The 27,531-nt window shown below is 34.8% G+C and overlaps 1 protein-coding gene across 1 annotated transcript in view; it reads right to left on the bottom strand.

Moving 5' to 3' along the window:
• Positions 1,691-27,531, bottom strand: part of LOC109839462 (ubiquitin carboxyl-terminal hydrolase 3-like) — a 26,411-nt gene continuing 570 nt past the window's right edge. The window contains exons 4-9 of the mRNA XM_020407888.1: positions 19,865-19,970; positions 6,790-6,848; positions 6,630-6,704; positions 5,691-5,739; positions 5,509-5,585; positions 1,691-2,854 (exon numbers count right to left, since the gene is read on the bottom strand). Of these exons, the coding sequence (XP_020263477.1) occupies positions 2,765-2,854; positions 5,509-5,585; positions 5,691-5,739; positions 6,630-6,704; positions 6,790-6,848; positions 19,865-19,970 (456 nt within the window). The 3' untranslated portion in view covers positions 1,691-2,764. The remainder of the gene's footprint in view (positions 2,855-5,508; positions 5,586-5,690; positions 5,740-6,629; positions 6,705-6,789; positions 6,849-19,864; positions 19,971-27,531) is intronic.

The raw sequence follows: 27,531 nt of genomic DNA, 5'->3' as shown, positions 1-27,531 counted from the left end.
AACCCAAAATTAAGCTTGATCCAAAATCAAGTTTAATTTCAATAATCAATAGGGCAAGCTGCCCATCATAATATGTATTATAACACAAAAAACAAAATTTATAGTTAATATCTAGGTGTGATTTAGATAGAAATTACCCAACGGTAGAGGAGCAGACCTTTGTCGTCGCTCTACATGACGAGAGATGCACAAGAAAATCACTCGTAAATATCACATTGGGCTATACATGATAAGAAGAAACAAAAAAATAAAACATAAAAACAGTATCTAGTAGTTACAAAAGATCATTGTCCAGAATAGAAGCTTATGATGAACTCAAAATGCGTGGGTAGCTGCTGCTGGCTAAAGGTTGCTTGCTGCCCCGTTGTTGTCCTCGCGGGAGGCGATAAGCTCGGAAATACCTCTCTCCCGAATGATTGCTTTCAGCTTGAGGCCCCTTTTTGTTGCCAGTGAGCATGTCCCGAAAAGGAGATAGTAAGCGGCCTTAGAAGCCTATTATTGCGGATTTGAAACTACTCCGGAGAAGACATAGTTGTTGCGATCTCTCCATAAGACCCAACAGATAGTAGGGGAGCAAAACTCCACAGTTGTCTCATTACAGACTCAGTAGACATGTCAGAGCATATATCAAGGCATTGGTAAATAACTAGGGGTGGAAATTGGATATCAATTTTAAGGAGAAAAAATTTCCAAACTTGCTTGGCAAATGGACAGTTAAGAAATAGGTGGCCGTGTGTTTCCTGGTTGCTGATACAGAGGAAGCAAGAAGAGTCACCTGACCACCCTTTGATGGTGAGCCTATCCTTAACGTTCAGCTTGGTTAAGGATAGCAACCATAAGAAGAATCTGACCCTGCTAGGGAATGACTTTTTTCCAACGTTCAGCTTGGTTAAGGATAGCAACCATAAGAAGAATCTGACCCTGCTAGGGAATGACTTTTTTCCAAATGATCGAGCATTGAGGGCTACAAGTGCCACCATTTGAGGAGTAGTAGAAGGAATTGATTGAGAAAACCCCGGAGCAATTAAGTGGCCATGTGACTTCGTCTAGGTCTGAAGATGTACATAGGTTGACCGAGGCTAGCAGATGATTGAGAGCCTGAACTTGCAACTTTTCTTGCTCTCCTATAGGTCTCCTGAGAATCGGTCTCAAGTCCAATTATCTTCGTGGAATCTCCTTTGTGACTCGATGCTGGCTTGCTCAGTGAAAGCAAGGCCATGAGCCGAAGGGAATATGCTAGCAAGAGAATTGCTGCATTAATGACTTTGCTAACGACATTGCTGCATTAATGACTACGCATTTTCGGGATCAGCATCCTAATGATATAACAACAATCATGCATGCATGCATCAAATCAAGCTTGTCAACATTTCTCAATCGTTGATTACGTTAACATCATGCACTTGAATTATTTGTATTTAATGAAGCCCACTGGATTGTTTTAGGAGGGGTCACTTAATCGTTTAAACGCCTCCCTAACCCAGTGTAGTGTAGTTGGCCCTAAGTCATATAATGATTTGTAAGATTCTGGTGGAGGAGAAATTATATACCAAATAGTCTCTCTGTATCCGCAATTTCTTTTCTTTTTTTTTCTTTTTTTTTTTTTGCGCTGATCCAAAAATAGGTAACGCTTGATATATTAAATATCACGTGAACAAGACAACCAAATAGTTTTTCTCAGTGCTGGGCGTGAAAAGAATGGGATGTGTTGGGATCGATATAATCCTGATGCCCAATCAGGATGTTGATGGTCTGAAAATTTTAGTACCTAATTTCTCTGTAATCAATGTCACCGTGGCACTACAATTATTGAAATCAAATCACCTACGAAATCGACGGTGTTGGCATGATTTGCACCAGCATCTAACTGCCACCGCACGGCGAGTAACAGACTCCGGAGGCGACAGTGGTCACGTTGCAGTTGTGGCTCCACACCAGCAAACACGAAAAACTAACTGTTTTCCAGCTCCAGATACTTAACGCCTTCTCCAAAAATCTTAACAGGCACGCTTGAAAACTTTTATCTTCTACAATACGACGAGGTCTTTGGCTGGTACCAACCCCCGAGCCAAAGCCAGTAGCACGTATGTCTAGTAATTGGAGCAACGATCATATACCCTCAAAAAGTCCAATTGCAATACTAATATTTGTGAACTTGAACATAATGTACATGCCTATGCGTGAAACCATGCAGGGCATGCAGCATCGGGTCGTCGTGCAAGTCAATCAATTGATAGATTTCCAGCTCCCTTTGGTTCAGATTACCCAAACTCGAGTACAAATTCTATTGCAACGCTAACGCACTCTTTGGTTCAGATTGCCCCGCACCGTGCATGACGTATCGTTCTGATACAAACTAAACTCCCCAAATTACCCCCTAAGTCAAGTTCTTCTCACACCCAAGGATTCAAACCCTGGACAGCAGGCCCATCTTGGCCCGCCTTAGGTTAGTAAGCCTACATCGCACCCGTGTGCTTTGCCCACATCCATGCTTGAATCGGCACTCCATTTTCAAGCATCTTACTTTCATCCTTTTCTTCGAGCCTTGAGTTTGGGCATTCTGGGATTGATGCTAGCAAAGCCAGTTCGTTATAGACATCAGCCAGTAATAAAGCTACAATCTTTTCTTTATATATATATAATATATATATATATAAGAAAATGTTCAACTGCTGGCACGAAGGCCCAACACTTTCAACGGCTAAAACACCATAAAACATCAACACTTGGAAGAGGCTCGCAATGGAGTCGGTCCTCGCGCACTTCACATTGCTTTCTTCGAAAGTGCCATTACAATGAAGTTCATGGAATCTGGATTGTTCTCAATCATCACTTTTATGACTTTAACTGCATCCTGATAAGATATTATGGAAAAAATAATAATTAATTTGGATTATAGATGTCATAATCGGAGTCAGATAACTCTAGAATAAAAAAAAGGTTCAGAAAATTAAAGCCAAACTATCAAGAAACAGATAAAAGAACAGAGAATTGGGCTGACACTTTGATCTGCAAAATTCTACTTAACAAGTATGTCCTATCCTTTTACAAACAATCAGGAAAACATCTGGATCCTGAATAATCTCAGACTTCATCCTAAGATTGTTTTAAAGCTTGGACACTGCTGGTACTTATTTTTAAGTCTATATCATACAAACTCTTGTCAGGAGGCTAATGACTACAAATTAATCTTATTTTTGATGATCAAACCACCTCAAATATAACTATGCAAATAATTACATAATTGAGAAATATCTAATCCCTTCATAAAGTTATGATATTTCTTCTACTGTTGAGAAATGATTCATTTTGTGTTTACACTGTAAAAGATTAAGATTAAGATGTAGGATTTTAATTCCTAAACTAAAGATATGTGCATTATTTATAACCGCTCTCCGATATGTTAGGTAAAGGGACATGTTAAAAATGAACACAATGCCTTATATCAGATTTTCCATAGTAAACTAGAGGGTAAAAGTTGGTTATAAAGTAGAGCAAAAAGTGGTCCAAATAGAACGGAGAGGGGAGGGGATTTAGAAGTAATTCTCTTTTTTTAGGAAGAGATTGTTAGAGGATAAATAACTCAGTTTCATTTAAGACAGGTTAGGAGAAGGAGTGCCATATAGGTAAGTGCTATGTCAGTTATCATTTTTCTATTGCTAATCTTTTCGCCAATATTTTTCTATAATTATGAGTCTTTCGTGAGATAATAAGGGCATGTTTGGCTCTTTCTTAGAAACCATTGAAAGATGGTTTCCAAGAAAGAAACCAAAGAATCACATAGGTGGCACCCTCATTTCCTTTTTTAGCCCATTTACATCTTAACTTGTCGAAAAAGGGTTTCTAGTTTTTTAGGGCCTGTTGCACTATTTACATCGCAAGTGTGGGTCCCACATGTACTCTTATACTTCTTTCTTTCTTTTTTTTTAAATAAAACAAAAGAAAGAAAAGTGTTACAGGAAATCAATTTCCTATAGCACCGTTTTCCGATTTTTTGAGAACCAGATGTATATTGTGCAATGGGTCCCAAAAAATCAGAAACCCATTTCCATGAAGTTAAGATGGAAATGGGCTGAAAAAAAGGAAAAGTCTGTTACACCCACATGATTCTATGGTTTCCTTCTTAGAAACCGATTTTCAATGGTTTCTAGGAAAAACCAAACAGACCCGAAGAGGAATTTAGTTGCTCTGTTCTCTCTGAAGAAAAGAAAAGTTGTAAGGCAGAGACCCTAAGCACCCGAAGAGGAATTTAGTTGCTCTGTTCTCTCTGAAGAAAAGAAAAGTTGTAAGGCAGAGACCCTAAGCATAAATAAAGAAATACATGTAAGAAATTCAAAGGGTGTGTAGAACTTAATTTGTTACAATTAGTTATGCGGTGTAAAGCTTATCTAAGAACTATAGAACAAAAATTATTTTATGTTGTTACTGCTATTTTACTAGCTAGTACTACTAGTGATCATTTTGAATATGATTTGCACTCATTTCTCCCTGCTTACCTTTTCAATGAAGGATTATTGGCTCCATCCAAGGTCCATAACCCCAAGGAACCCAATCAATTGCTAATAAGACTATTGTTGTCTTATTGAATATTTTTTGCATTTCTTGCAAGCATCTGATATAGCAAAAAAGAAAAGAAAAGAAATCTTGCCGATGTGTATGCTTGTGTCAGCAATATCACATGCAAGAAAAAGATTTAACCTTCATCGAGGATGAATAGAAGTAGTACCCTTCTGATATAAATAGCAGAATTCTGCAAGATATCCCATAAAAACTTCTATTATACAGTTATCATCAAACTACTTTGCACTTACTCCTCGTCCCTACAATAGCAAACAACAAAGCCTATCCCAAAATTTTGGGGTCAGCTACATGTATCTTACTCTTCCATTCAGTTCTATTCCATTCAGTTCTGGTGAAGACCATCTTCCAATCAGTTCTGGTGAAGACTATCTCCTCCCCTAAGTAAATTATTATCGTATCCATTGTATATGACCAAACCATCTCAAACAATTCCCTCATTTTATCTCCCCAATATGAGTAACCTCCAACTGCCTAGGAATACAGTCAGTTTTATATATACCTTAGTGCATATCAACTAGTCCATCACAACATTCTCATATAGGTTGCGCTCATCTTTTGCACTTGGTTTTCTAATTGCACGACACTCTGATTCCAAAAAGCATTGCGGGTCTTATAGCTGACCTATAGAATTTTCCCTTAAACTTCAGAGGTATTCTATGATCACGTAGGACTGCAGAAGCACTCATCGACTTTTAACCATCTTGATTTGACCGATGAACCACATCATCCTTAACCTATTGATCCTGATAACGAAAAATGTTTACTCCTAGTTTTTTGTTGGCTGTCAATATGCATTGTGCACTCGTTCTTTTTTACAATTTATCTAACTAGCATCCCATTTAATTTTTTGCTTGTGTGGTCTATTTGTAGTTGTAACTGAAGCAGAAGCAGAAGCAGAAGAGGAGGAGGGAGGAGAGGGAGAGGAACCTGCAATAAGCTGCTAGGTGATGAAGGACCATGTGATATTGGTCGAGTCTTCGCCCCATCAAGTTGATAAAGTTCTCCTATAAAGCAAAATATAAAGTACTTATGTGAAGGAATTTAAAAGATGGAAACTTTATCCCGAAACACAGATAACAAGGTTCTTATGAGATCTGCAATAGTTGTACCATCAACACATGTGAAACAAATATAATTTTGATCCACGTCTGTAGAGGCCTGCCATACAAAAATCAAATAGTTATTACCAGCCAACATGCATGTAAGAAGGATGTGAACATAACTGACTCTGAATTTCTTGGATATTTTACATAGAACGCGGTGACAAGGGAGCAACTGATAAATATTTATTGCATGTCAATCTCGCAAGTGCTTGCTCAAAACTGCAGCTGCAGCAAACTAAATAGCTGCAACTGTAAGTACCTTCTGCAGATTGAAACTGCAATTGTAATTTTCTGCTAACCAAATAATAATAACTTGGAGTTACATCCATTTCATAATTTGTTATTTAAGGATGCATGCATTGTCCTATTAAGACTTCCTTACTAGGATACTGCATCTACAAACTCATGCCACCCCGTTAAACTTAGTATTAAAGGTGTATTTCACTTGACTGCACACAACTTCAGTCTTCATATCTGCTAGTAAGCAACACGTGTACACTGACAGGGAGGTAAGCACTACCCGTTCAACCAATAAACCCAATACAGCAAAATGGAAGGGTGGCGAAGGTGAAGAAAGAAGCAAAGCAAACCACAAATCACCACTTATTGATTCCTTAGGCCCCTCCGACAAATTACAGCGTTATAGTATAAACACACCAAAGAATATCATCATTATAAACACTAAAGTCCCACAAAACAATGTCAGATATGGGAGATGGGTGACATTTTTCTGAGGCATGTGTCTATGACCAGGTAGACAAGCCTATCTTTACTAATTCAGATGCATGACTGACATGCTTTTTCTAGCAAATTTCTGTGCTATCATAAAAACCGCTTTCATGGACGATGGGTATCGGGCATCTATTGCGAGAGGGTGATCTCAATGCTACATAAAATCACTTCCTATCCGTATTTTAGGAACTAAATCAGACTGTAAAAAACTACCTCAGTATCCCCAGCAATAGCTGCTACAGCATGAGCATCCTCCATTTCTCCATCTTTTTCAAGGAAGGCAGCCCGCTGAGAAGAAGAATGTTATGCAAAATATAGTTAATGATATAAATATTCAAGAAAAGAAAATTAACTCATCACAAGTCATAACAACCTCAGTAGGATCCATGCTGGCTGTAGTCTTAAAAAACCTGTCGAAGTATGATCCTTCAACTGAAAGGAATAAACAGAGTTATGGACTAGTAATCATTCTTTGGTGGCATAATGACTTCTGACAAAGGATATACATGATTAACATCTGCAGCAGAGGGACGCCAATGATTAACAGTTGAGCTTTTTAGCTGTTCATTGACTTCATAATTTTGGGCTATAGGTCCATATGTCTAGGCAGTGTTGTCAAGGTGCAAAGCAACGAGCGAAGGCCTTAACAAATCTGATGTAAAAGGCGAGGTACACACCATCATATGATTTTCCTAAAGATATTGAACATGAGGAAGATTTAAAACTAAAATGAATCAAATTAATTATAGTTTATGAAGATCACTAATACTAAATTTAAGGCAACTCTTTCATTTTAGAAATTTCTTTCTAGGTTAAGAAGCTATCATTCCGTATAAGTGGTTTCTCAACCCATGTCTAGAGAGAAATGCTGAAATGAGGAGAGAGAGAGAGAGAGAGAGAGAGAGAGAAGGCAAATCAGAGAAAATAAAGTGAAGTAGGGAATAGGAGAACCAAAAAAAGGAAGAAATCCACATAACAAAGGAAAAAAGGGAAGAAGTATCATAGTGAAAAAGGAATAAATAGGAAAAGAAAAAAAATTATGAGTAGGCTAATTCTTTATAATAATGATGATGAGTAAACTAATAGTGAGGTAGAAAAATAAAGAGAAGATGATAAGTAGAGAACAACAATCCTGATAGCTGTTGATGTCGTTGTATCTACAACAGTAGCTTGCGACTTCACAAAAATCAGTTTCAAGATATAATAGTAATAGCAACAATTGCATAAGGGGAAATAAAAGCAAGACAAGGGCAGAGTAATTAAGAACAAGGAGGAAAGAGGAGAAGAATGACAAAGTAGTGGCAAAAGAGAAGGACAAAGATAGAGTAGGAATTATGAAAGAATGTACATCAAAGCAGAACGACAAGGCATATTGAGGTGCATTGAGACACATGTAGCTGCACAGTGCACCCTACACTTCGTGTAGATCGCGGTTGACCTGAGGTAATCTACGTTTAGTTTGTGTCAGAGAAACGAATCCCTGACAAAGAAGGTCTAAGTTTACCTCTTCATCTGGACTTATCTAGCTAGGGAACTTAAGAGTTTTTATCCTTGTTTGCATACACTTAAAATGCACATAAGCAAAACAATATATTTACACGAGAAGTTAGAGTTTTTATCCTTGTTTGCATACACTTAAAATGCACATAAGCAAAACAATATATTTACACGAGAAGTTAACACCAAGTCATAGAGGGCTGACCGCGTAAAATGCACATAAGCAAAACAATATATTTACACGAGAAGTTAACACCAAGTCATAGAGGGCTGACCGCAGGACTAGAATTTCGTCAATAAACATTTTGAAGAATTTTTGTTGCATCGTAGGCAGTGTTTTAAACGTGATGCACCTTAGAGACTCAGGCACTTAGGTGAGGCTTGAGGCGCTCAGGCGAGGCCATCTTGTAACTTAGCACTTTGCATATTACCAGGCGATAAAGGTTACTAAAGAGATCGCCTTTTGGCGCCTCAAGAGCTCGCCTTGGCGCCTCAAGGGCTCGTCTAAGGCATGTGAGGCAAGGCACGAGGTGTTTTGTCTCTATTTTAAACTTTTGAGGGCTCAAAAAGTGGATGATAAAATAAAGTTTCTTTTTGTTATTGAATTTTGTGTTTCCTTTTTCATTGTTGATTTTTGCTATTTGTTGTTGAAATGTACTTTACTACCTATGTCATTTTAAGGACATGCCACTATTTGAACCTTAAAGTTCAAAGTTTGCTGCTTAATTATGTGTTAAGTGTTACTAGTTAATATTACTATTTAATATTTGTCACTTACTACTTCATATAGATGGTTTATTTATTAGATTTTTGACTTTAAAAATTTGAGTGTCATTAATTTGTCATATTGCTATTTATGCTACTTGCATATTAGTTGTAATGTTTATGAATTTTTGGGTGTCATTAATTTGTCATATTGCTATTTATGCTACTTGCATATTAGTTGTAATGTTTATGAATTTTTGGAATATTTAGCGCCTTGGTTCACTCAAGCGATCGCTTTTTTGGCGCCTCTCGCCTCAGACAACATAGGACCTAATTGCCTTGACCTCGCCTTTTGGTTTTAAAATACTGATCGTAAGCAACCCAGTTCTCGTGGGGGAAATGTCCATATGGTTATAATAGTGATGATAATAACAATATGTGATAAGCCAGATAAATAAATAGAATTCAATGAACGAAATTTGAGCAGAATGATCAAGCACAAGTGGTGATATACCGAATGGTGGATGACCCTCTAGTTTTTGGAAAAGTAACTGTTTGACAAAAAAATTATCTTCTAGATAAGAAAGCCAATTAAAACTGAAACATCATTTGAGATGCTTAGAATGGCATGCTCATATACAAAACTTTTTCGTTTATTTTCCCAAATATAGTTCGGAATATTATCATTTCTCATAAAGAAAGAAATTATTTGGAGAAAGAGCTTGAATTCAGCAGCTAAGGACAACTCTCAAAACAGCTTTCTACATTGCATGGTTGAAAAATAGATGTCTTCGACTCTTGATCTTTATTTTGAGGAGATATATTTGGATGGACAATTTAAGGAACCTTCAGACTTACCATAGTTCAAAAACTAAAAAATATTTCGGACAACCAAGCTGAAGCCAAATGTGGTTTGGTTAGATCTGATAAAGATGTGAGCCCAATACAGCTCCCTAATATTGTTCTACAAAAACTTCTAGGACGTCATCTACAAGTCAAAAATTGGACTACAAAAACTTCTAGGACGTCATCTACAAGTCAAAAATTGGCCTCCAGATGGATATTTAACTATTAAAAAAATGATAAGTTTCCTGTGTGGACAGAATCCTTCTGATAGGTGACTATGTTCCAATGCGTCACTTTAACAGTTGCCAACATATTAGCTAATGTGTTGGAAAATATGTGCTCGCTTTAATTATAGAAGATATTTCAGTGTTTGTTAATTCTACAAAAGTGTGCTCACTGAAGCATCAAACAAAACGCAAAAAATGCTCTCATTGGCATGCTGTAATGGTTGTCCTGTCAAGAGCTTTCCTATCAAATACTTAGTTCTAGAAATGACGCCTACCAACCTCAAATTACAAAAAGGGCCCAAAATCCTCTAATAGAAAGAGTGGAGAAGATGATAGGCAGTTAAAAAGAGGAGTATTCTTCCTCGTGAAAGAAACATTTTACTTAGTCTAATTTGATTACCATCATAATGACATTTTCCTTTTCTCCTCCAAGATGCGTAAATGGGTGGAAGAACTTTGGTGACAAGAAGCTTCTCATGAGCTTGTTGATTGATAGAAGTAGGAGGCAATTTCTTCGAAAGGAGATCTCTGAAGAAAAGAGGAAAGCCTCTAGTCAAAGGGGAGGTGTCTGTAAGTTTGATCCAGGTCATGTATCTTAAACATAGGGAATTTTAACTATTCTGGAGGGAAAACTACATCAATCTAGTTAAGTGCAACAATAAGAGGCACAGAACTACAAGCCATAGAAACTTGAAAATCTGCAACAATTCTTAGGTTCTTGAAAGGACAAATTTTCAAAATAGACCCTTTTTAGAAAATAATTATCATTTTCAACCTAGTTGCAACTTATTTATCCAATTCGACCTAGTTTCAACTAGGTCAGCAACGTGAGCTGAAACTGTTGGATAAATAACAACAAATCAAATACCAGAATTGAACAAACTAAAATAATTAATTATTAAAAGTTAGTTTTCTCACATTCTCAGGAACGTGAGAAATTCTTAAGGCTCTTTCTTTTTCTTCATAACATGTCCTTTTTTCCCTTATAAAAAGAAACCATGTGAGGAGATAAAATATACACAAACTAGAAAATCATCCTTTCTCTTCTTCCTCCATCAAATTTTTGGTACAGTTCTCTGACTGTTTATTCAAGGGTCATCATCCCCAACGCGGACGTGCACACTAGGGTTCCGATAGAGAAGAGATCGTACCGCTAAGGAGTATTTCGCCTTGGCTGATCGTACAAGATAGTCAGATATCTCTTTAGGGAAGTGGTTCGCCACGCTTTCCCTAGGCCGATAAAATTGTTCATTTAATTTTTCTAATAAATATCAATAATTGTGATTTCTAGTCCAGCAATCTAAAGAGGTATCTTGATCATTCCAAATTACTGTTCATTCATAAATTAATTTTATTCGAATTCACTATTCATTATAAATATTGTTTATTCGTGCAATTATTTTAGACACAAAAATCACTGTTCATTAATGCAATCACTCTTTGAGTTACTATTCATTAGAGCAAATTGCTTCTATCCAAATTTACTGTTTACCCCCACGAGGTTTTAGAATTACTGTTTATTTTGAGGTTATTTTTTATTCTAAAATTACTGTCGATTAGAGTTCTATCCAAATCTACTGTTTATTTGAAATTACTATTCATCCACATAAGGTTTGCTTTCATATCGAATTACTGATCATTTTCTAGGTTATTGTTTATTCAAAAAATTAGTTTATTCGAAATTATTGTTCGTTAGGATTCTATCCGAATTTACTGTTCGTTTGAAATCATTGTTCATTCCCATAAGGTTTACTTTCATATCGAATTACTGCTCATTTGATGTTACTGTTTATTCGTAAAAATTTGTTTATTCGAATTTACTCTTTAATTCGCAGAAAGCACTGTTCATTCATATAATTACTATTCATTCAAGTTTTGCAGTCGTATAATTTAGTGTTCATTTGTGAAAGTTACTGTTTGCTTAGCAAACTTTAGATACATAATATTTGTTTATTGCTTTTATTAACATCTTTAAGTAAAAAGGATGAAGATTGTAAAGTTTGTTAGCAACTTTAGAATTGGCATTAATGATATTATCATTCTCTACAGATTATTTATTTTTCATTGGACCTTAGTTTTTGATCTTATAAAAATGTCTCCCTAAGGATGAAGTTTTAAGTGCTAAACCAGAAAAATTTAAAGAGTTAAATTTTAAAAGATGGAAAAATCAAATGAGATTCTGGTTACTTACTCTAGGTCTATATTCACCTATAGAAGGATCTACATCTCAGGGTACAACTGCATCTAGTTTTCCTGTTGCACCTTCACCTGAGACCCATGCATCTAAATCAGCAACCCCTCAGTTCTAAACCTATAACACCCAAATATATTCACTATCATTACTACCATAGGATCTTGATGCTCTTGGTGATAAACTATACGATATATTGTGAAATAAAGGGCGGCAAAGCACTATGGGATGCTCTAGAATCTGAATATGTTCTTGATGATGCAGAAATTGAAAGGTTTAGCTCCTCAAATTTTAATAGATTTGTGATGGTAGATAACAAGCCTATAAATGAATAACTTCATGAGTTTCAAGATTTCATTAGATATATTCAAGCTAAGGGTACAACATTCTCTGAAGATCATAAAGTGGCTTGCCTCATTGATAAACTCTCTCCTAGTTGGTCTGATTTTGGTAGAGAGCTTAGGCACAAGCAAGGAGATCCTACCTTAATCCAGACTATTCAATCTATAAGAATTCAGGATGAACATAGAAACAGAAATAAACCAAAAATTGAGAATAAAGCCAAAGTAAATCTAACTAAAAATAAGCTTAAGAAAAATCAATATCACTTCAAGCCAAATCATAATAAAAATTTCAAGAAGATAGCAAAAATAATTATACGAACCAAAAAAACAATAATAGAAATCCAAACCAGCAAGGTCAAAATCCTAGGATTTCCAATGGAAAGAATTTTTGCCTCATTTGTGGTCGAGAGAACCACCAAACTGAATCATGCTTTTATCGCAAGACTGGACCCAAAATGTCATGTAAAAAGAATGGTGGACTAAAGCCACAAGCCAATATGATAGAGTATGAAACTTCTGATCCCTCCTTTAGGTCTGCTTCTACACCTCTTATATGCAATTTTACATCTTATTCTGATTGGTGGTTAGACTCTGGAGCAAATGTACATGTGTGTTCTGACCGCTCCTGGTTTACTAACTTTCAAGAATCAAGTGGAGGAGGTGTGACTTTAGGAAATGATAGATCGGCACAAATAAAAGAGAAATGACAAGTTGACCTTAAGATGACATCTGAAAAGATCCTTACCCTTCATGATGTTCTGTTAGTGCCAAACATTAGGAGAAATCTTGTTAGTAGATCTTTGCTGGTTAGGTTAGGCATTAAAATTTTTTTTAGAATCAAATAAAGTTGTAATCACCAAAAATAATATTTTCATTGGAAAAGGTTTTGTAAAAAGTGGCTTGTTTAAGTTGAATGTTATTCCTCAATTATCTTTTGGTGATGTTTCTTCATCTTCTTCTATTATCTTGAGCACTGAGTCTTGTGATATTGGGCATAATAGACTAGGTCATGTAAACCTAGGTACTATTAAGAAAATGAGTAACTTAGGTTTAATTTCTAAATCAAACATAAACACTAAGTGTGAAATATGTGTACAAGCTAAACAAACTAGGAAACCTTTTAAATCTGTAGAACACAGAGACAGTGATCTTTTAGAACTAACTCACAGTGATGTATGTGATTCTAATAGGACTCAAACTAGAGGTGGGAAAAAATATTTTGTGACCTTCATTGATGATCACTCTAGATATTGTTATATTTATCTCCTTAAGACTAAATATGAGGTTCTAGAAAGATTTAGAGTCTATAAAGCTGAAATTGAAAACCAACTTGATAGACATATTAAGATAATAAGATCTGATTGAGGAGGAGAGTACACTTCAAATGAAATGACTTATTTTTGTGAAGAGCATCGTATAGTACATGAAGTGACTGCTCCTTACCTCAATCTAACGGTATTGCTGAACGAAAAAATAGAACCCTAGTGGACATGGTTAATGCTTTACTAATTAATTCAGGTGCACCTGAAAATCTTTAGGGTGAAGCTTTACTAATTGCATGTTATATACTTAATAGGGTACCTCATAAGAAATTAGATAAAACTCCCTATGAGCTATGAAAAAAGAGAAATCCTAGACTTAATCATCTTAAAGTATGAGGGTGTTTAGCCAAAGTTAGTATACCTGAATTTAAAAGAAAGAAAGTTGGACCCAAGACCGTAGATGCTATCTTTATTGGATATCCTCTATATAGTAATACAAATAGATTCTTAGTAATTAATTCAGAAATTAATGAAATAACCACTAATACAATAATTGACGCAAGAGATGCTACATATTTTGAGGAAAATTTTCCATATAAAAATATAATCTTTAAACAAATAATAGACATATCTACTAATATAGAGCCTGTAGAAAATTTAGAACCAAGAAGAAGTAAAAGAATTAGAACTGAAAAGAATCTCGGAGAAGAATTTTTTATGTATTCAGTAGAAGTTGATCCTACCTCTTATAAAGAGGCTATGACTTCTACCGATGCACCTTTTTGGAAGGAGACTATAGATAGTGAAATGAAATCAATTATTGAATATCAAACTTTGATATTAACTAGCTTACCTCCTAGGAACAAACCTATAGGATGCAAGTAGTTATTTAAAAAGAAACTCAGATCTGGTCGTAGTGTAGAAAAATACAAAACTAGATTAGTGGTAAAGGGATATTCCCAAAGAAAAGAAATAGATTTCTTTGACACATATGCCCCTGTAAGTAGGATAACTACAATAAGAACCTTGCTAGCATTAGCATCTATTCATAATTTAATAATTCACCAAATGGATATAAAAACAACCTTTTTAAATGGTGAACTAGAAGAAGAAACTTATATGAACCAACATTATGGTTTTGTAATTAAGGGACAAGAAAATAAAGTGTGCAAATTAATTAAATCATTATATAGTCTTAAACAAACTCCTAAACAATGGCATGAGAAATTTGATAGAGTAAATTTAGACTTTGGTTTCTCTATTAATGAATCTGATAAGTGTGTTTACTGAAATACTCTAGATCATGATCATGTAATTTTATGTTTATATGTTGATGATATATTGATTTTTGGAACTTCTCTACAAGTAATAAATGATGTCAAAAATTACCTATCAAACAAATTTGATATGAAAGATTTAGGAGTAGCAGACATGATATTAGGAATAAAAATTTCTAGAAGTGATAAAGGCATATCTTTATCTCTACAACACTCAATTGAGAAAATGCTCAGAAAATTTAACTATTATGATTGCAAACCTGTAGCTACTCCTTATGACTAGCATTTCTTTACATAAAAATTTAGGCGATCTTGTCTTACAACATAAATATGCTCAACAAATAGGATCACTAATATATATAACAAATAGAAAAACTTGTCATTGCATATGCAGTAAATAGACTGAGTATATATACTAGCAATCCTAGCATTGAACATTGGCATGCTCTAGAAAGAGTATTTAAATATCTTAGAGGAACCTTAGACTTATGTTTATTATACACTGGTTTTCCTGATGTAATAGAAGGTTATAGTGATGCAAATTGGGTAACTGACTCTCAAACTTCAGGCTATGTATTCATGCTAGGAGTTGTCATAGCATGGGGCTCTATTAACAAACTGTAATTGTTAGAAGTACAATGGAATTTGAATTGGTAGCTCTTGACGTTGCATGTACTGAAACTGAATGGCTTAGAGATTTACTTTTTGATATTTGTCTTGTACACAAACCTATTCCTGCTATCTCTGTGCATTGTGACTGTAAAGTTGTAATTGAATTGCTCAAACAGAAAACTACAAACTCAAAACTAAACAGACATCTGCAAATAAGATATAAATCAATAAAGAGACTCTTAAATCAATATGTCGACTCTTAAATCAATATGTCACTTTGGACTTTGCTCAATCAAAACATAATTTGGCACATCATTTGACAAAAAAGTCTAGCTAGGACTTCGGTCCAATATTCAGCCAAAGGGATGGGGTTAAGTCTAAATATATAGGAACATCGACAGTGGGAACCCTTCTTCTGTTATAGGTGATCTCTGAAGGAGGTTCAAAGGGTAGAAACAAGCCGGACAAATATATCCATTAGAGAGCACTCTTATTATACACGTGAAACATGATTCACATCGAAGCTAGGCACTCCAAACCTCATCCGAAGGTAAAGTTGCTCCATAGAGAGATCAGTCTAGGGTGAGTCATAAAACTCTTAATGGATCCAAGACTTAAAGCAGGATTCTTCTGGTCTCTTACATCCCTAGAGGATGCACCTACGTGAGAATCACCGTGCGGCCGCGGTTATGAAAGTCAAGGCTATTCCTATATATTCTCAGGAGTCCGTATTGAGCGCATGGCCAAATTAACGCGCCAACCCACGACCCAATAGAGTAAGCATTCTATGTGTACTTTTGTTATTTTTTGATAAAGAAGCCTAGTTCAAGACCTCGGGTCCACTATGGTTTCCTCAGAATGCAACAAATGTAACTAAGTGTAGGTTCAAGGTCGGAAACTACTTATACTGATGCATAGAATTTATGCACATTCATATTTTTTTTAATTTTGTTCTTTTTTAATTATTGTTTTTCTACCTTTGATATTTGCTTTGAGGCGGAATGTTGGATAAATAACAACAAATCAAATACCAAGACGTAACGAACTAAATTAATTAATTAATTAATTAATAAAAGTTAGTTTTCTCACGTTCTCAGGAACGTGAGAAATTCTTAAGGCTAAAAGATTTCTTTCTGTTTCTTCATAAGGGGCCCTTTTTTCTCTTATAAAAAAAGACCCTGCGAAGAGATAAAATATACACAGAAACTAGAAATTCCTCCTTTCTCTTCTTCTTCTTCCTCCATCAAATTTTTGGTACAATTTTTTGACTGCTTACTCAAGGGTCATCATCCCTAACATGGTCGTGCACGATAGGGTTCTGGTAGAGAAGGGATCGTACCGCTGAGGAGTATTTCGCTTTGGCTGATCGCACGAGATCGAAAAATCTCTTCAGGGCAATGGTTCGCCACGCTTTCCTCGAGGCCACTAAAATTGTTCATTTAATTTTCTAATAAATATCAATTATTGTGATTTCTAGTCCAACAAAAACTGGGTCGAATTGATAAATAAGTTCTTAGAACTACACGGGATTGAGAATCCCGTATAGTTTAGTAGAAAATTGAACTCCACAGGATTCTCAATACTGTAGAGTATAGAACTCTACTAAACTACACGGAATTGGGAATGCCATGTAGTTTATAACATATAAACTACATGATATTCACAGTCTCGTATAGTTGGTTCAGTGGTTAACAGCTTAAGAGTTAAGTTATGAGTTGAAAGGCCATGGTTCGAATCTTATCCAAGTAATGAATTATATTTTTTATGTTTAACCTCTAAATAGATAATTATAAAAATAAAACTAATGTTGGCGATGATGAGATTCGAGTTCAAGACCATTTGAGTAATTGTCTAATTGAAGTCTAACTCTCTTGGAGCTAACCACTTAGGGCCTGTTTGTTTGCCCTAAAAAAAGGGGAAATCAAAGAAATGGAAAACTATTAAATCAAAAAATTGTTTTGGGAGTGTTTGGTTTGCTAAAAAAAAGAAATCAAAGAAATGGAGATGAGCTGTCACCTTATTATAGGATGATGTGAGTGATTTTTTAAGAAAACTTGTTTTGATGTTGTTTGGTTGGCGAAAAAAATAGGAAAATGAATTCTAAGAAACCAATTTCTTAAAAAAGTTTGTTTGGTTATTTCTTAAAAATAAGAAAATAGATGAGCTGAGATGAGTTGTCATTGTATTATTGGGTGATGTGATCCAAGATTAAGAAAAGTGTTTTCACAACTTTTTGGGATGAAAACAAAAAAATAAAATGTTAATGAGATGAGATGAGTTGTCACAATCTTATTGGATGATGTGGGTGATTTTTAAATATGAGATGAGATGAGTTGAGTGATGTTGTTGATGAAAATAATATTTTATTAGATGTGGTGGATGTGATGGATGAGTTGTTGATGAAAATAATATTTTATTAGATGTGGTGGATGAGTTGTTGGATAAAAATAATATTTTATTAGATGTTGTGGGTGAGTTTTAGGGTTGGAAATATGTGAAATTGTACTTTTTGAGATTTCTTGCTTTTCATTTCTATTTTTCGGTTTTTTGGGAAATAACCAAACAGGCCCTTAGTCAACTACACGAGATTGTGAATCCCATGTAGTTTCAATGTTATACACTACACGGGATTCCCAATCCTGGGTAGTTTACTAGAGTCCTAAACTCTACGGAATTGACAATCCCGTGGAGTTTAATTTTCTACTAAACATCACGGTATTCTCAATCCCGTAGTGTTCGTAAAACGTATTTTCCAATTTCAATCTAGTTTCACCCCACGTGGTTAAAACTAGGTCGAAATTGCTAAATAAGTTGTAACTTGGTCGATTTTGGTGATTAAGTATCCAAAAAGGTCTATTTTGAAAATGTTCCTTCTTGAAATGAATCCTTGAAGCTTAAGAATCTCATATAGCCACATTTATCTTGGGTAATGGTCAAACTTGGGAAGACGATCAACACCCGGGGGGAAAACAAAGCCTTTCAGACTTGGACAATGGGATCCCATATCAATGACAGATTGGATTGGCCTAGATGGATGGGAATAAGAAAGCCACATAATCAGCTAGAACTATGCAGAAATTCTTCAATTTTGGATAACACATTCAGCTGCCTCCAAACACCCATATCTAAATATAAAACGGAATCGGAAGCTTTCCTTTTCATAGAACGTGAGTTTTTCTTTGGTTGCTTTGAAAAACAGAATATCAGCATTGTGATCAAGAGGGGAGGGACAGAAGTACACTAGTGTCACATTCAGTGCGGATAAAAGTTGATCGATTCCTTTATCTTATAAGTCTGGAAAATTGTACATTTGAGTGACATAGAAACAACAACGACATACCATCGGCCATTAACTCTTTATAGTTGTAGCGAATGAAATATTCCTTTGACCAGTAAGGTATATAGTTATGGACCTTATGGTAATTATTCATTACTGTACTGCAATACAATTTTGGACATGTTTTACTTCACAGGAAAATCAGTGGATAATCAAAACAGGTCTGATTGAGAAGCTAATTTCTCAATTAACAGTCTTCCGGTACAGAAAAGAGAGACAATAGAAACTTTAGGGTAAAGTTGCAAAGAAGAAGAACATAATTTGAATTATTTACTTAAAACATGTTTAAGTTTAGCCAGACTTATATGCACTGATCCTCGAGCATAAAAAGTAGATAGCGGCGACCCTGCGAGGACATTCAGATATGACCTAGAGCTGTCAAGAGACCCAACCAATCAGCTAATCCTCTCTTGAGGTACGTGGTTTATTATGCATCCTTTTTGTCTTGTGGATGCTTACATCTTTCTCAGTCAAGTATATATTCATGTAGCTTGGACTCTCTACATTCGCCATCTTGCCTCATTAACGTTTTAATAGTGAAATGTTCCAGGGGCCTTCAACGTGCTATTTTAGCTGAAAAATCGATAGGTGATAAATATTTTCTAATGAAATGTCATGAGGAGCTTTACCCCACCATTTTAGCTGATAAAATCAATACAGCTACATATTCTCAATATACATGTTGGAATGGAACAAAACAATGCACAAACCCAATAAAGGTCAAACATAGAGAAGACAAAATATAAATACTTGAGCTATATTGTTCTTGAATGAAGTCTGACTACGGTACAACCATAAGCTTTTATATATTACATTAGACAAAAGCTAAAAAATGTTTAAAGCCATTGGCTTAGGACACAAGATTAGAGGCATAATTGAATCATGCAATCTTTTTATGAATCAAATGATCCAACCATATATTGGTGCAATGTCTATCTAGATCAAAGCGCTTTGCAATATGATTCATCTTCATAAAATCTGGAAAGATTGTCTATGAGTTCAAAGGGAGCAATTCTCTGTATAACTCAACATAGCATACAGTAATAACTAAAAAGGTTGCAAGAGATACAAATAATACATCTGAAACAAAGAACAAATAGGCAGTAAGGAGGCATTCACACGAAAATAGCACAACACGCCATAAACTTACCCAACTTGATTTCTGATGTAGCATTTCCTATAGCATGAAGAATGCTAACAGTTCCACAAGCATTACCCACTGTTTGTTTTGTGAAGTACACATTTTTACTTTGTTCCTGCAAAAGAAACAAAGTACAATTGATGTGTATGAAGTTCATAATTAAATTAAATTAGACATTACTATACATTTTAACAATGGAAAGAAAGGGGAAAGACTACAAACAAGAAAAAGACTGAATTGAAAGTGTCTTGCCAACACCCAGGTTATAGATTTATTCAACGGCGACAGTTTGACAGATTTGAGTGAACAAGGAAACCATTTGCCTCAATTACAAACAAACCTTAAAATGACCCACTGCCCCCCACCACCCCAAAAAAAAAAAGAAACGAAAATTCCAGGAAAGATTGTCTTTCATATTACCATAATGGAGCCAGAAAAAATGACCTCCAGTGGGACAAATATTGCAAATCCAATATTTCCTAACAATTTTTTTCCATTTTGCCACATTGAAGTTGGTAAGAAACAATAAAAAAGAAAAGCTCTTCTGATAGGAGGGAACGCAGCAAATTCGATTATTTTTTAAAAATGTCTTCCATTTTGGCACATGGAACTCGAATAGGGAAAAAATAAAGGTTTCACTCTTTAGTTTCTATGGAAAGTTGAAACTAGAAAAGGAGAATCATAACAGAAATTAACTGATGATGACTTCCTACGAGTTCACCCATCTTAGTAATACACTAGCCCAAGCACGCTCAACTGCAGAGTTCTGAGAGATGTAGTGCATTGTTGTTTGTATGACAACACCAGCATGAACTCACGGATCTGCAGGAGCAACCAAAGCCTCTCGCCCCTCAAGAGCTGCCCTCTTGCCGAACAAGTAGCTGTAGGAGCACTCAAACTAGACTCATTTGATGTTGGGCTCAACGTTACCTGAAACCAAAGCAAACCCATTTGGGTCCCAATCTAATCCAAACTTAATGATTTTTGCACTGGGGTACAAGTTCAGGTCTTTGGTCTTTAGAGAATTAATTATTTCAGTTAATGTAGCTTGATAAATCAGGTTGAGAAGTAAACACATAGAAGTCCATTAGACTGGATTTCAAGTGTGCATGACATGTAATGTTAATCTGATTTCAGTGCCTATAGAACATGTGAATGGGTTAGACTATGCAAGAAGACAAATCCAGGTCACTTTGATCACGCAGTGGAAAGCCAGAATTTTTTTTTCTTTGGAGGGCCAAAATGCAACCATCACACTATGCATCAGTTAGAAAAGCGTTTAAATATGATAATATATAATTAATTTATATATATGAAAGAAGAACGTAGAATAAAAGTTTTACAATTAATATGTTATAAGTTATCCTATGAAAATTTATTTCAAAGAATAATAAAAAGAAAGAAACCTTTTATTTCAAAAGGCCTTGGGTCTTTTTCTACTGGTTAGGGGCTCATTTTAATTGAAATGAGTTTTTCTTTTATTTCAAAAGGCCTTGGGTCTTTTTCTACTGGTTAGGGGCTCATTTTAATTGAAATGAGTTTTTTTCAAAAGGATATTTAGGTCATTTTACATTTTAAAACAACAATGTCAAGAGAATTTTTTGAGAAAAGTGCAAAGATCAGATAAGTTTTGTGAGACAGCCCATAGTGAAGAGGGGTTTTCACAAATTTTCAATGTTTGAGGGGGATTTTCTACAACACCTGAAAACTTGAGGGGATTTACTCAAATTATAAAATTTGAGTGGGGCTTTCTGAGACACGCCCCATAGTTGAGGGTTTTTTCGAAAATTAACCTAAGCTTGTGTTTTAATTAGAGATGGAGCATCATATAGAATGTTGTCATACACCTTATAGCATATTGTTTTTACACCTTTTTAAAAAAACAATATTGTTATACACCTTATAATGTCTACACAGTGCACACTAGTGTATTTCACTTTGGGTTTGAAGTGAAGTATGAAAACATAGAGAGTTATGTGGGTTTAAAAGTACAGATAGTAAAATTTTGGGTTTACAAGTAAATCTCCTGTATATAGTAATCATTTTGTAAAAACTTAGGATGCCACGGCCAACCCTAGCCTCCGCCCCTGATCAGGCTTGAAGAACACTTCGATCACTCTTGGAGGAACACATAGGAATGACCTTACTCTCAGAAAAATTGATCAACAGACATTCTCCCACACTTGGAAAAAAAGGAACTGCCTCCCACTTGGAAAAAAGGAAAAAAAAACTTCAATAGACCATTCATTCCCTTAATAATTTTACTATGCCACTCACCCACGTTCAATGTCATGCACACATCGGGTGCACCAGAATATTAGTATGTAATTAGGGGAAGGTCATATCCTCCTAGAATAGTATATTTTTTAATTATGTGCACATAACCATTTATAATCTTCACGTTTTGTATACTCTGTGAACCTATTATTACATTAATCATTTAAGTTTGATGACAAATAATTGTAATCTATAACGGTCCTCAACAGTAAAATGAAACTTTGTAGCAGCTCTTTCGTCTTTTTTGTAAATATTTATGTTCATAAGGTGAATATTTCATTGTCTGGACTTCAAGTGTGTAAGACGTGACGTGAATCTAATTTGATTGCCTAGAACATGTAAATAGGTTAGACTATGCAAGAAAATAAGTTTAGTAAAAAATGTTTCATTTATGTATCATGGCTAGACACAAGACATTGATGTGTGTGTGTATGTACGTGTATAATATACGTGTTTATGTATATGTATATGCATATGTATGTATATATGTATGGATGTATGTATATGTGTGTATCCGTGAAAAATTGGTATGTTTGGTACCAAGCATAAACTTGATGCCTAACAATTATATATGCTTTGAACGTGAAGGTTGCAGCAATTAGGGCTGTAGTAGGATGATGATTAAATATTTTTTTATGATTTTGTTAGCATCTCATTATATTTGTGCTTGACGGTCTGAAACAGAAATTAATGCGTATAGAACTCTTCGTTTTTCAGGTGATGTTTTCTTCAAGCTCAAGACCAAGGGCTACAAAAAAGAGTAAGTCTACATTCTCAACTTCCAAGTAGGAAGTCTTCATTTTCATTCTTTTTTGCTTTTTAGTTATTATGAGGTTTTGAGTAGTAGGCTTGGGCTTTATATATAGACTTTGAACGTGAAGGTTGTAGCAATTAGGGTTGTAGCCAAGTGAAAATTAAGTGATTATTGATGATTTTGTTAGCATCTCATTATATTTGTGCTTGATGGTCTAAACACGGATTAACTAATTCAAATTAACACATGTGGCACTCCTCGTGTTTGCATGTGACGATTTCTTCAAGCTTTACGACCAAAGGCTACAAAAAAAAGATATAAAAGTTATGGGTTGGATGGCCTTCATCGTTATCCTTATCATAAATTAGAAAATCATTGTTATTTGCATAGAATCATTATGGTGACTAATAGGAGATAAGTGAGAGGAGATAGAACAAATAATTAAGAGTGGAAGACAAGTGGAAGATAAAATGATGCACAACTCTATATTCACCTCGGTCGCATCTTTAAGATCAAGTGGCATACAACTGGCATCAGCATGCTTGAAATGCTACATGTGTTAGGTCACTTTTATTTTACTTTTTTTTTATGAAGATGTGATTCTATAGTTAGGTTCTTGTGACTTCTAGATGTACCTTTTAATTTGACATTTTCATAGGTTTAGTATGTTAATTTCAGTAGGTCGCATACATAGAATCAATATACTCTCGGAAAAATTAAAAATGCAGTTGGCTATTGTGAATACTTCCCCTTTACTTCTTAATTTCACATATCATAATGATGATGTTGATGATAAAGTTCCCACATTACATATGGTGTCTTTCAGGCAATGTTGGAAGAAAAAAATGATAACACATCACCTTTTGTTAAGGTTAAATGCAAAATAATTTCAGGCAATGTTGGAAGAAAAAAATGATAACACATCACCTTTTGTTAAGGTTAAATGCAAAATAACTTAAACGCATAACGTAAGTTACGTGTTTTATTATTGATTTAAATATCTAATTAATGAAAAATATTCACAATGAATTTAATGAATGTGGAATCATCATAGTTTTCAAATATAGCATCACAATTATCAAACACATCATCTCAATTTCTCAAAAGAAATACATTATAAATTTCTAACATCACAACTATATAATCACAAATTTAATTTTGTTCATAATTTCACATTTACTTTATTAGTCACATTCATAATTTCATAATTACATAGTGATGTCACCAAAATAACAAATGAAAGCTTAACAAACAATTCAAAAGTAAGTACATAATTACTTTAAATTTTAAGGAAGAAAATACTATCATGTCATTATTATAAACTATTTTAAAAAAACGTAAGTTATATTCATATAACGCAGGTTATATTCAAATAACGTAAGTTATATTCAAATAGCGCATGTTATTGTAAAAACGTAGAGTTGTAACATATCTACTTATTTTACAAGCTTACGTAGCGTTTAAGGTCTGTAGGTTACATAATGTTACATAACGAGTTATATAACGGGGGGTTTTCCAACTATGCTTTCAAATTTAATAAAAAATCACTCATTATATATATCCAAGAGTACCATTCATACTTTCCAATGTCTCAATATTCAAGAAAGAAGTCTTCATATTATTTTCCAGAAATCTAGTCGAAAGTCCCAATTCTCATTAATTTTTTGCTTTTTTGTTACTACGAAGTTTTGAGTAGCAAGCTTGGGCTTTATATAGACTTTGATCGTGAAGGTTGTAGCAGTTAGGATTATACTAAGGCTAGGATTAAATGATTATTTATGATTTTGTTAGCAACTTGTCACAGCATTATACTTGCGCTTGATAGTCTGAACACGGATTATTAATTAAAATTAATGCATGCGGCACTCCTCGTGTTTGAATGTGACGTTTTCTTGGAGCCCAAGACCAAGCGCTAGGAAAAAGGAAAAATATATAAAAGTTAAAGGGCTAGATAGTCTCCATCATTATCTATATCATATTACAAAATCATCATCATTTTCATAGAACCATCATAGGAACTGATAGGAGTTAAGTAAGATTGTGACAGGAGATAGAACGGTTAATTAGGAGCAGAAGACAAGTGGAGATAAAATGATGTGTGACTCTATAATCTCCTTGGCCACATTTTAAGACCGAGTGGCATACAAGTGGCTTATACACTTCCATCAGTATGCTTGATATCCTACATGTGATAGGTCACTCTTTTCTCTTTTTTCCTTACTTTTTTTTGAAGATGTGATTCTATTACTTTTTTTTTAAAGATATGATTCTATAGTTACGGTCTTATGATTTCTTAAGTATGTTAGTTACAATAGGTTGCATTGCATGGAATAAATATCCTCTCTGGACAAATAAAATGCAGCTGTCATTATCACAAAACTCACTTTACATCATTCTATCAATAAATTAGAATCTAATAATAATAATATTACAATGATGATGATGATAATGAGCATAACAATAATAATAAAGTTTTCTGGTACTCCCGATGCGTGCACATAAAAATGTGAGAAAACAATGTATGGTAATAAACAAATTAATAATGTTCTACATAAAATATTTCCCCACGTTACATATGTATCATTTGAATTTGTATAGTGCATTCATTGCATCATGTGGCATATACTTGTTTGGATGGAAAGAAATCACAAATGTATTGAACAAATAAGGTATCCAAACATGTGATAAAAGAAACTTTTAAGTTATTATTAACTCTAAATGATGTGCATTATTAACTCTAAATAATATGATTTGAATCGCGAAACGCTCACCAGAGATCAAAAACTTCACATCTGCTTATTATTCTCTCTCAAATCCTATATGCATGTGTTGAAGGGAGTTAAGGATTCAGTTTTTCCTTTTTTTCTTGAAGAGAGATGGAGTTATATGCAGATCTTTAAACGTGGGTGGAGTGATTGAAGGAATTTAGAACTTTTATTAGATTTTTTTTTCCAAGTTTGTCCTTATTCTTCAAACTAACTTCCATTTTGTATGAATGTTGAGGGCATTTCTGGGTTTTTTTTTTAATGAAGCTCACATGACTAAAAGTGTGGCTTTTTATTTAAAAAATAGTAGCATTAATTTTGACAGTAAAGATGTATTATCATTGTGATGGGCTGCCAAATATCCTGTATTTGGGTATAATAATACGTGCTGTCCAGAATTTGGACAATGACACAAACAGGAAAGATGAAGAGGAAACTAACACAAGAGAGAGGGTAAGAAGGAGACCTTCAAGGAAACAACATTTCATCATAACTATATACATTGACTCTTGGTGCGTATGACTACAATGTAATAAAATAATAAATATTTATGTGAAGTTAGTGATCACGTAAACAAGAGAATATAAAAATTAAGATGAAAGAGATGGATACCACTAACAACAAAAAAAACAAAGTTCCTATCTCCAAGCTCCATTAGACAAAGTTCCGGAGTGTACAGATCTTAATGTTTTAGAAAGCGCTAGGCACTTCTAGGCGTTGGACCAAGTGCCTAACACCTAGCCACCTAGGTGGGCACTTAAGCGGCACATATGCATTTTTAGCATCAAGAGAGGAATGATTATTTTCAAAGATTCAAACTCCAATGCTCGCCTTTTACCTAAGATGAACTTGGATATAGAGTTTGACCTGATCCATTTTGACTTTACCCATTATCGCCTTTTTAAAAGGCAGCCTAGACCACACTGAGTAATTATATAGGAACTAACTCACTCAATACCTCCCCCTGCAGGCAGCAGAAAAAGTGTTGAAATACATCGTCCATCTAGCTGTCTTCTCACCGCACAATATCAAGATTAACCATACTGACTCTTCCAACAAAAGGCAAATGCATTAAAAACATCACAGTCCTTCCACTACCTGTGTACCTCATGTTGCACTGTGCAGCGCCGATGGCAGTACTTGACCAAATTGAGAAGTGTGTGCGCATATTATTATGGGGTGAGGGAGATAGTAGAAGGAAGATTCACCTCCTGTCATGGGCTAATGCAAGCCAAAAGTTGGTATTAAACAGCTGAGACCTTAGAGAAAGGCGCCAGAGCCCAATGTGGCGTCGCCAATTTTGAAGCCTTTGAGGGGATGTCTTCCATTGGTTGAGGGTGGGTTTAGATGGAGAGTGGAGAATGGTGTGCAGATCAATGTGATGCGGGAGATTGGTTAAATTAAGGGTATTGACAGTTCCCAACCAGTTCTTAGTTCCACACGGTAACAGTTTCCAAGCAGTTTTAAGTTCTGTTGCAGTGCTCTTCAACTTCTTTAGTGAGAAAACTTAAATGATGAACAAACATCCTTACCTCCTTACTGTTCAAGTTGGTTTTCATATTATGGCTTTTCTAAATGCTAGACATTTCAGGAACATTTCAAATATAGTCCTCACATTAGAATCTCAACACATCTCAACCTCAAACTTGTATTCATGATCTAACTTAATATGATCCACGAAAATTGGCATCAAACAAGGACTCTTTGTGAATACCTTTATCGTAATCACTGGATATTAAATCTAATTTCCATTGGCATAAACTGCAAAGGTAAATTTCTACATTTATGATGTTTTTTATTATAGCAAATCAGAAAATTCCATTATCACAAACAAAAGATTAAAAAAAGAAACAGAAATTACTATAGTTTTAAATCATCGC

This window comes from Asparagus officinalis, chromosome 4 (genome assembly GCF_001876935.1).
Source record: "Asparagus officinalis chromosome 4, Aspof.V1, whole genome shotgun sequence".
In the NCBI taxonomy this organism is placed as follows: Eukaryota; Viridiplantae; Streptophyta; class Magnoliopsida; order Asparagales; family Asparagaceae; genus Asparagus; species Asparagus officinalis.
This window is presented reverse-complemented; position numbering and strand designations above follow the sequence as displayed.